Source organism: Bison bison, unplaced genomic scaffold (assembly GCF_000754665.1).
Source record: "Bison bison bison isolate TAMUID 2011002044 unplaced genomic scaffold, Bison_UMD1.0 scf7180017864163, whole genome shotgun sequence".
Classification (NCBI taxonomy): Eukaryota; Metazoa; Chordata; class Mammalia; order Artiodactyla; family Bovidae; genus Bison; species Bison bison.
Window position 1 is genome coordinate 7,013,398 of NW_011494735.1, and position 10,542 is coordinate 7,023,939.

General features: G+C 41.8%; 1 protein-coding gene across 1 annotated transcript in view; it reads left to right on the forward strand.

Annotated features, from left to right (window-relative positions):
* The window catches only part of GRIP1 (glutamate receptor interacting protein 1), a 464,606-nt gene that overhangs the window by 435,334 nt on the left and 18,730 nt on the right, over positions 1-10,542 (forward strand). The window contains exon 24 of the mRNA XM_010841627.1: positions 2,694-2,927. Within this exon, the coding sequence (XP_010839929.1) occupies positions 2,694-2,927 (234 nt within the window). The remainder of the gene's footprint in view (positions 1-2,693; positions 2,928-10,542) is intronic.

A 10,542-nucleotide genomic window follows, 5' to 3' on the forward strand; every position in this document is an offset into this window, starting at 1 on the left:
GTACAGTTTTAACAAGAGAGAGAAATTCAAACTAAGATTTTAGACAAGTTATTTAATCTCTTTTATCAGTTATTTCTTCTTTAAAATACAGGGATTATAATGACTAATGCTTATATGACACAACACAGAACATGGCACTTAACGAATGCTCAATAGAAATTATTTAAAAAAAAAAAAAAAAGAAATTATTTTTTTGCTACTTCTTTGAGTAATGAATACTGTCTTAACTATTTTTTCCTTAGTATAACATAAGAAGAAGGTTTAACTAAATGTCAAATAGAGAACTTTTGGACATACTCCTTCTAAGCTGTATGCACATCGGTTATCTCACTGATGATTTTGAAAATGTATAAATTACAAATTGTGCAAAATGAAAATCAGTGGTACATACTCGTGAAGCAAAAACAAGTCTTAAGAAACTTTAAATAATTACTTTCTTTTTAGTTTTATATTTGTGTTTTAATTTTAATATTCCTGCAGGGATGTCACTAATTCAGTTGATATTCACTTTAAACAAAGCCATCAATTCATCCTTTGAAAATGTGATCTGAAGACCTTTTGATACTATGTCATTGCTTCCATCAGAACCATTCTAGATCAGATTATAACTTCTGTTATGGCTAAGGCTTATCAAAGTAGAACAGTTGTCTCCCGCTGTAGTGATCATTTGATTTCCAATGTGCTTCCTGCCAGTCTAATGAAAAATGAGTATGAAAAATAAATGTTAACAAAGCAAATAACTAGTCTAAGTAGGTAAAAACAATAGGTGGATGCTCACCACAGCAAGAAAATAATCGTCTAATGGTTTCAGGAACAGCACATTAAACAAGGAATGATATATGTGAGTTAAGTACCATAAAATGAAAGGGTGTCCCATGTTACCAACAAGCTAGTAATAAAAAGGTTTCAATTAAAGGAAATTTATCTGAAATAAACCATGATATGGATAATTCACACTGGATAAATAATAAGGTTTTTTTAATTTACTAAAAAAGCCAATTTTAAATGTTTCAACTTCATACTCGACTGAGAATCAATATAGCCTAGTAGGCAAGAATAAAGGTTTTGGAGACATTGCTAGGGTTGCAATCCCAGACTCTTGGGCAAGTTGCTTCATTGATCCAGGCATCCCCTTCCTAAGTGAAATGAGGAGGTATAATAAGTATAATACTTTATCATATAGAGTTATTGTAAGTATTTAATGGTATTCTACATATACACACACATATATGGTACTTAGCACATACTAACACTCTAACTTCTTTTTTTCAAAATTATCATTAAGATAACTGATGTAGTCAAGATATTGGTAAGTTCACTTATTTTGTTTCTTTTCTACATACCTGTGTGCCAATACTTGGCTGTCATTTAGAAATCTTGTTAGTGGCACGTATATAGCTGAACACCAGGTGAAGCTTGGAATTATAAAATCCCAGTGAGGTAACAAATAAAAACTCTACTCACTTTGCAGTGTTCCCTCCTGAGCAGTAATTTTAGATGGTGTGCTTGGCTCATTTACTACCTATGGGACCTTGGGTAGGTCAGTCTCTTTGTGCCTTAGATTCCTCTCCTATAAATTAGGAGGAATAACAGCACTTAACTCATAAAGTTGTTAAATGTGTGCATACATTCAAAGGACTCACATTACACTTCTGTTACCTTTAGCATCAGTATCAATATAAACCACTAGATCATGGTGTAGCCAGTCATATGGCATGCGGAATTTTTTTCGGGCAGATTCGCTGATGCTGGTATACCATTATGTAACTGTTATATGGAAGAATACAGAGCTGGCTACAGGCATATTTGCAGAATTTTAGCATCCAACCATGAGAAATGAACATTCCCAACATGATATTGGTTTCAAATGCTTTTTTTTTGTTCCACTTCTGAGACTCAGTCATTTTTGAGAGCTAATCTTGCCATTTGTTGTGTATTATACAGGACAATATATTTGAAACTGAACACTTTTCAATTCACTGGTAAAATTCAAGTCCCTTTGCTTTTGAGCAAAGGGTTGATTCCAGTAGCACGTCTCTTTGAGGATCTTACACATGGGTCATTTCTAAGAAACAATGACCTACACCAAGTAATGTGGAGACCTAACTCATCTACTGACTTCTCGGGGTGGCCACGTGGCCAAAGAGAAGACAGTACACCAAAGCTAGGCAGGCAACATTGAGTAGGAGCCCTCGCTTTTGTATCAGTAGCCTCATTTCAGCCTGTTGTTACCTACGGGTGGGGCTGGAGGTGCCATTGCCAATAGGGGGCTGCCTGATCTCCAGTAAGAAGTTCTTAGTTCATTTCTGTAAGATATATTGAAGGTTGCCTGATAAGTCCCATCTTTAGAGCCCTATTCAGTGGAAAGTTTCCGCTTAAAAATGTAGTTTGCAGTAAGCAGATGTTAGAGCTCTTCAGTGTGCCTCCAAACTGCCAGGGGTGGTATTTGCTTAAATAAACTCAATGGCTTAAGTACTTAAATTGGATTTGTTATGTGCATTATAAATGTCACTTGCGAAGCATTTTCCCAGACTTTCATGGTGCAGTCAGTACCTCCATTCTCCAGCCTTTGGCTATGCCCTGAAGAGACTGTATTTTGACTGAGCAGAAGGAGAAATGTGCTTCATGTTGAGCAGCCAAACCTTCCTCTTACTCGATGGCTTAATTGTTTCTGAAAATTGTCACTGCCGCAGGCAACAATCATGTCGGGGAGCACGATGAGTTTGAATCACGAGGCCCCTTCATCTCGCAGTCAGCTGGGGCGACAGGCCAGCTTCCAGGAACGGAGCAGCTCCCGGCCACACTATAGCCAGACCACTCGCAGCAACACTCTGCCCTCAGATGTGGGCAGAAAATCTGTCACCCTGAGAAAAATGAAGCAGGAAATAAAGGAGATCATGTCCCCAACTCCTGTGGAGCTGCACAAGGTCAGGAAACTCTCTTCTCTTCCCTTGGGGGTCATGTTTCATAGCCATTCTGCTCAGCATGAGTGCCCTGATTTGAGCATGATCATGACACTCCACTGTGGGCTCAGCCGAGGAAAAAAGCCAGAGCTTAAGGGCAGATCATCAGAGACCGATGGTTCTCAAAACATGATCTTTGAGAGGTGATCTCATAAAACAGAGAACATTGGCTTTCAAGTAGTGAATTGATCACAGATGTATTTATGGCCAAAATCTTCCTGCAGAAGCTTGAGGTTCTAGTGTCAAGTGGAGCTTCGATGAGTTGATCTGTTATTTCAACTTGATTGGAAGGGGAAAACATTTTCTAAATGCTGTACACTCCTAGCTACACTGATGTTGGAAGGATTAATCATCAATTACAGATTTCTCAGTAGATGGTTATGTTATTCACGGAGTGTAAACTTCTCTTGAGACATAATTTAGATGTCCTTGGTCAGGACAAGATAAGGCCTGGCTATGTTTCATCTCTGCTAAGGCGGTTGCCTCACTTTGCTTCATGGATGAAAACTCACAGTTGCAAACAAAGCTGAGTTCAAGTTGCTGGCAGAGTTTAAACAAGGCAGGGGTAGGTGACAGTACCTGTGGAGCCCAGGGCCAACGAAATCAATGGAAGGGAGGTTTCTCTGGTTTTCTTTTGTAGAACTTGCTTTTTGTTGCAGTTAATACATAAGGAGGTATAGTTAGTAACTGTCTCACTCCATTCTTCTTACAGAGAAGATCTGTAGTTAGTAATCTGTTAACTAGAGATAAGTTATTTGTCTTACCCAGAAGAGCAGATAAATGTCAGGTTAAGAAGGGGTAACAGGCCAACTACTCTCCTTTTCCTCTAAAGACTTTAGTCTCCCTCAGTTCAGTTCAGGCGCTCAGTCGTGTCCAACTCTTTGCAACCCCATGAATTGCAGCATGCCAGGCCTCCCTGTCCACCACCGACTCATCTCCTTACCCACCTATTAAAAGTAGCTATTTTGCTGCTGACAAAGGATATGGTGAAAGAAAGGATTGTGTGGGAGGTTGGATTCTGAATTCCTGTTCCAATCCTGCGTTCATTCTTTCATTACTCATTGATTCATTCATTCAGTACATAGATTGTGCATTTATTTACTTAAAGAATGTATTGTAAATCTCCAAGCACATTGTCTACTGGGAAGACAGTCCAGGAAACAGTGGGAAGATAATGGGATTAGCACAATGACAGACACAAGACTAGACTGTCTGGAGATGGGGGCACCCTAACCCACTAAGGGCTTCTCTGGTGGCTCAGACAGTACAGAATCTGCCTGCAGTGCAAGAGACCCAGATTCGATTCCTGGGTTGGGAAGATCCCCTGAAGAAGGAAATGGCAGCCCACTCCAGTAGTCTTGCCTGGAGAATTCCACAGACGGGGGAACCGTATGGGTTACAGTCCTTGGGGTCACAGAGTCAGACACAACTGAGTGACTGACACGAACCCACTACAGAGGAATGGGAAATGCTTCCTAGATGTAGGTGTTGACTCTGCAGGAAGGTGGAGGATGGGAAAGCATTCCAAAGCACAGAAAGAAACATATACAGAAGGATGTCCAAGATTGCGGTGTACTGAGAGAGTGCAAATATGCCAGCATATTAAGAGACATTACAGACTTTACAGAAAAGTCAAGACATTTCTGATATTTTAGGGTGGGGACCCAGCTTTAGCCTATTGCCACAAGTTAGTTTATCCAGTTACCCTGAATTGATGTGTCTGTCTGGTAAACATCAGGCTTCACCACCTGTCACATATCCTAATTGGCTAATTGACAAACACCATTAGGAGGCTGTAAGGACTCCCTTGGTGATTAAATTGCAGACGCTGCATAGTCACTGCTAATTCTGCTGCACCGTGAGGAGGCCTGGCCCCTCCTGATTCTCTCAGTTATTTTGGAACACTGCCTTCCCGTCTTCTCTAAAAGTCTGCTGCCCAGGAAAACAAGTGTTCTGGGTAACTCACCTTCCTTCAACACCAAAGGGAAAGGGTAACAATGAATGCCTGCTATGTGTTGTATTTTTGCTCTTTTTTAGCCCTTCACACAATAGCATGTCTTAGCATTTATTTCTCCCCATCTACAGGATAGGGAAGGGCTTCCTAGGTGGCTCAGTGGTAAAGAACCCTCCTGCCAATGAAGAAGATTCAATCCCTGGGTCAGGAAGATCCCCTGGAGGAGGAAATGACAATCCAGTCTAGAATTCTTGCCTGGAGAATCCCCATGAATAAAGGGCCCTGGCAGGCTACAGTCCATGGGGCTGCAAAAGAGTCAGACATGGCTGAGTGATTAAACAACAGGATAGAGAAATAGCAAGTGTAGAAGAGAGTCGTTTTTCCTTCTGGAGTGAAGCAGTCTCTTCAAAGGAAGATTCCTTGGTAGCCCAGCAATGCAAAAGGCTTGTCTCCCCATCCCTCCTATACTGAAAGCAGTCAGCAAAGATCATGACGGTAAATTGGCTATGCAAGTTGTTATAGCTGACGTTTTTAAAAGTGTGCTGAAAATAGATCTCTCTTTAAAGGCATCATGCACTTAGCACCGTGAGTGGCAGTGGCTGGGCTGGTTGGAACATTTGTGTGGCAGTGTGTGAACGGAGAGACCGCAGATCACAGACTATGCTAGACTCACTTGACCTAGCAAACGGGCTGCTTCTTTTCTCCTTCACTTTACTCATTTCCCTCTATAGTGGCACTAAGTGCATGTCCCATGTGGCTTCACTCTTCTTCCAAATTGGTGCCAAACAAAATAAGGTGCTCAGAACTAGATGGTGTCCTGGGCATTATAAGACACCCAAAATGAGCTTGTGACGTGAAAATGTGGCAGAGGAGCCTGCAGCCTGACGGTATGGAATTGTGGGAATGGTGGATGCTCCCATCTCAGGCACCTTTGTGTGTGTGAATTCAGTGACCCTGATAGTCCATTCAATGTTTGCTGCTAAACCCACACTCCAGTTTCGAAACACTTAAAAGGAGAAATGGTGATTAGAAGAGTCACTTTACTCAGAGCAGAGACTGGTAATTGTATTTGTGTCTTGATTGTGGGCACCCTTTGAACGAAGATTACCTGACACCATGAAAAAGCAAGTGCCTTGTTGATTGAATGGAATTATCTTCCCGTTGGGGTGCTTGGACTGTAGCCCGCCAGGCTCCTCTGTCCATGGGATTTCCCCAGGCAAGAATACTGGAGTCCATTGCCATTTCCTTCTCCAGGGGATCTTCCCGACCTAGGAATCGAACCTGCATCTCCTACATTGACAGGCAGATTCTTTACCTCTGAGCCACCAGGGAAGCCCAGGGTGCTATTAGCCTGGACTAAACCTTCATAGAGGGGGGGTGGTATGGAGATGGGGCCAGAGAAAGAGAAAAACGTCCCTTCCTCAAGTTGAAAATAACCCAAAGTCAGACTGCATGCAATGGCTTGCCGAGCGGAATGAAGGCTGATTCTCATTGAGCCCCTTGGGTGGACTTTTCTCCAGTGACCTAGTGGAGAAATTTCTAAGGGGCTGCAGAGACCAGAGTAAAGAGGCTGGGTAGGGTCAATAGCACCCCATTCTGAAAACACGTGGTGTTATTTTCCAGTTGCCATCTTTCTCAGGGCTGTGTGCCTCTTGGTGAAAGCTGTCTCCATGAGAACAAGTTGTGGATCTGTCTGTCCAAGCCAGTACCTTCAAACTCTTACTGTCACTAGAAGCTGCATCAAGAGGATAGGAATGAATGGGCCAGTATCCATCCCCATTCCTGGGGAGAACAGGAGAACACAAAGGCCACACCATCTCCTGATGATGGGTTACTAGCATCATCCTCATACAAAAAGAATAAAGTGTGGGCTTAATCTTCCAATTTCTTGAGTTTCAACAGACTCTTTATCATCTGCCCCTCATTTTCCACCCAGTCCTCCTTGCCAATCCCGTGTCTTCCTTCAGACCTTCCAAAAATGCTGAGCTCAGGTGAGAGGCTACATTTTTTTTTTTTAATTTCACACCATCTACTGTGTCCAAGGGTCTGCCATCTCCTAACAAGTCTTCTGTCCTTCATTCCTGAACCCCAAAGACTAGTTATCCTTCCTGACACTTGAGAATAAACACAGAACACAGCCTCACTTCCCCTTTCGGCCCTGTGGTTGGAGGAGGACGTTGGAGCTGGAGTGATGATTTGATACTTAGACTGGGGGGGAGGGACAGTGAGGGCGTCACAGGGAAGTGATGCTGGTGTCTCTCAGACTTTTTTGGCTAAGACGTTATCCAAAATACATCTTACCTCACAACTCAGTACACACATACACTCACACTTATATATTGGGTTGGCCAAAAAGTTCATTTGGGTTTTTCTGTAAGATCTGATGTAAAAATTCAACAAACTTTTTGGTCACCCTAATACGTATTGAATAAATGAATCCAAAAATTGACTTGTTTTGTTTCTTTTCAAATGCTGTCATATTAAGCTGATTTCAAGACTTATATTAGAGACTATAGCCTTAGAGAAAAATTTGGCATGTGGACCTCTGATGACATTTACCATCATCACATGGGGTGCCTGTTAAAATGTGGGTTCCTAAGCCCAACCCAGACTTACCTGGTCAGCATTTTCTGGGAGTTGAGGCAAAAAAACAACATTTTAACAACCCCTTAGTGGAATCTTTTGCACCTGAAGATTGGGAATCACTCCTGTGGGTTTTGCTAGCAGGAGGTGGTTATTTTGTGTCAGGGAGATCGAAGGCAACAGCTGAGTGGCTGAGCAAAGAGGAAATGAGTTTGCATTGTTACCCCTGGAGCTTCTAAATTTTATCTTTAAAATTAATTCTGCTTTGTATCACTATTTTAGCTTATCATAGATTTTTTTTCTCTTTGCAGATAAGGAGCTTGTGGTCTTAGCTGCATTTCATTGATAACCCCTCTTTTCCTTCTGAAGCTTAAATATTCTTTAGTGTCTGCTTAATATATTTCTGAGATAAATTCTAGCTTCACTTCTCTTTGCATATTTTAAGGCAAAAATCTTTTTTCTATAGATTCACATTCAGAGCATTTGGACTTAAAAAAAAATCATTTCCTTTTGTCCTGTCATTTGTGTTTTTCAATAAGATTGTATTCCTTTATTGTAAGCAACTGCTTTGTTTTTTACAGAAAGTTTTTTAAAATTATTTTCCAGAATCTTCTGCTATTTATAGCTGCGGATGGCTCGACTCTTGAACATTTGAGTCACTCACAAGGAACCCCTTTATTCTTATAGCTACATTTGCTGCCATCAGCTTTTCTCTCAGCCAAGTTCACTTTGCAATTTCAATATATTGGAGTGTTTTGAGAGTGTACTTTTGTTCTTCTTTATATCATAAAGTTGTTTTACTTCTTGGAAGTAGTGTCATTTTGGGTGTTTAGTGCCCACGTCTTTTCCAATATTCTCAAGTCAGGCTGAACCCTAGGAGGAAATATGAAATGGAAATACATATCTTATTTTCAATGTGACTCTTCACCAAATATTTGCAGTTGGTACTCAAGATTAAATGAACTGTCAGGCCAAGGTTTGGCCACAACCTGCCAGTCATGAGTCACGTCACTTTTCTGAACCTCAGTTTGCTCACTTACCAAGAAAGAGACTGGATCACTCATTATCATGAGAGAGTTCACAAATAGCGTTTCCCAGGTGAAGTCACCTTCAGTCTTATCTCAACTCTGCAGTGACAGAAACCCAGGAAATGAGAGCTCCTCAGAATCCTAGCCTTAAGGATGATTCAGGCAGCCGTTTTAGAGTCTCCACAGATGGAGTTGTACACTGGAATAACACCCTCTTTACAAAGAGAAATGGATGTGTATCACGTCAGTGTGACAAGCATATTCTCTCCCTGAAAAAAACCAGGGGCAGCTAACAATCAATGTGGAATTGTAGAATAAGGGTTGGAATTTAGGTTGTACATTTTATGTGAGCAATGACATCCAGCCCTGACAGCCCTTAAAATGGATTTTTTCCATCAGCTTCCCTTGTCTGTAATTCTAAGACATATTTCTCAAAAATGTAAAAAACAAAATTATATACAAATGATTGGCTCGTGTGGAAAAAAAAAAAAGTTTTTTAGCTCAGGATAAAACAGTGGGATAAAAACATTTGTGCAAAGGGAAGATAAAGAAAATAATATATATGTATCAGTCCAAGGAGGGGGAGAAAAAGAATGTCAGAATAAGATTTCCTAGTTAAAATGAAAGCTGCTCAATGACTTACAGTGAAATACAAGCAAAGCCTTTGAGCTTATCTCCTCTAAGGGACAGAGCTCTATTTGCATCCTATCACTTCTCGTCAAGTTGCCGTCCTCTTTTACAGAGGCTGAGCTCTGAGCCATAGAAATGCTAAGTTAAACAGAGGTGCGGTACCTTAGACTCAGATGACCCTTAGGCGGGCTTGTTAGGCAGTGTTCCAGTGTGATTTCCCAGTCTTTGATCTCTCATTTCTGTCAAGGACCCACCACCATCCCTCTTCAGAAATGCTAATAACTTCCCTTAAGTCTAGCCCTGGCCTGGGGATCATTCTTCCTCTTCCGATGGCTTTGCTTGTCTCTGTGGTGATCAAATGCGTTTATTAATAGATTGTATTCTGTTATCTACGGAATGTTCACTTACAAATGAGGAGACTCCCTGAGGGTCACTGTGTTTCTCTCCAGGTCCTTGGAAAGAAGCCTGCTGAAGCTCTCCGTCCAACATCCTTCTGCTCCACTGCATGTCTATTGAGGTCTGGCAGGGCTGCAGTGAGGATCACACTGATAGTGGTTTAGCCTAGAGCTGCTCTCTTTCTTCCCCGTAGATGAAGCACAAAGTTCGTTCTTTTTCGAGGACCTTTGTAGTGCCAAACCACAGCCTTCCTCGGAATGAGGAAATCACACCAGCACTGTTAGTGCTCAGTGCAGGGAAAGTTTGGTAGGTTGTAACTTGGCCAACAAAGGTCCATCTACTCAAAGCTATGGTTTTTCCAGGAGTCATGTATGGATGTGAGTTCAGTTCAGTTCAGTCGCTCAGTAGTGTCCGACTCTTTGCGACCCCCTGAACCGCAGAACGCCAGGCCTTCCTGTCCATCACCAACTTCCAGAGTTTACCCAAACTCATGTCCACCAAGTCGGTGATGCCATCCAGCCATCTCATCCTCTGTCGTCCCCTTCTCCTCCTGCCCTCAATCTTTCCCAGCATCAGGGTCTTTTCAAATGAGTCAGCTCTTCGCATCAGGTGGCCAAAGTATTGGAGTTTCAGCTTCAACATCAGTCCTTCCAATGTATACCCAGGACTGATCTCCTTTAGAATGGACTGGTTGGATCTCCTTGCAGTCCAAGGGACTCTCAAGAGTCTTCTCCAACACCACAGTTCAAAAGCATCAATTCTTCGGCGCTCAGCTTTCTTTATAGTCCAACTCTCACATCCATACATGACTACTGGAAAAACCATAGCCTTGACTAGATGGGTCTTTGCCAACAAAGTAATGTCTCTGCTTTTTAACATGCTGTCTAGGTTGGTCATAATTTTCCTTCCAAGGAGTAAGCGTCTTTTAATTTCATGGCTGCAGTCACCATCTGCAGTGATTTTGGAACCCCAAAAAATAAAGTCTGTC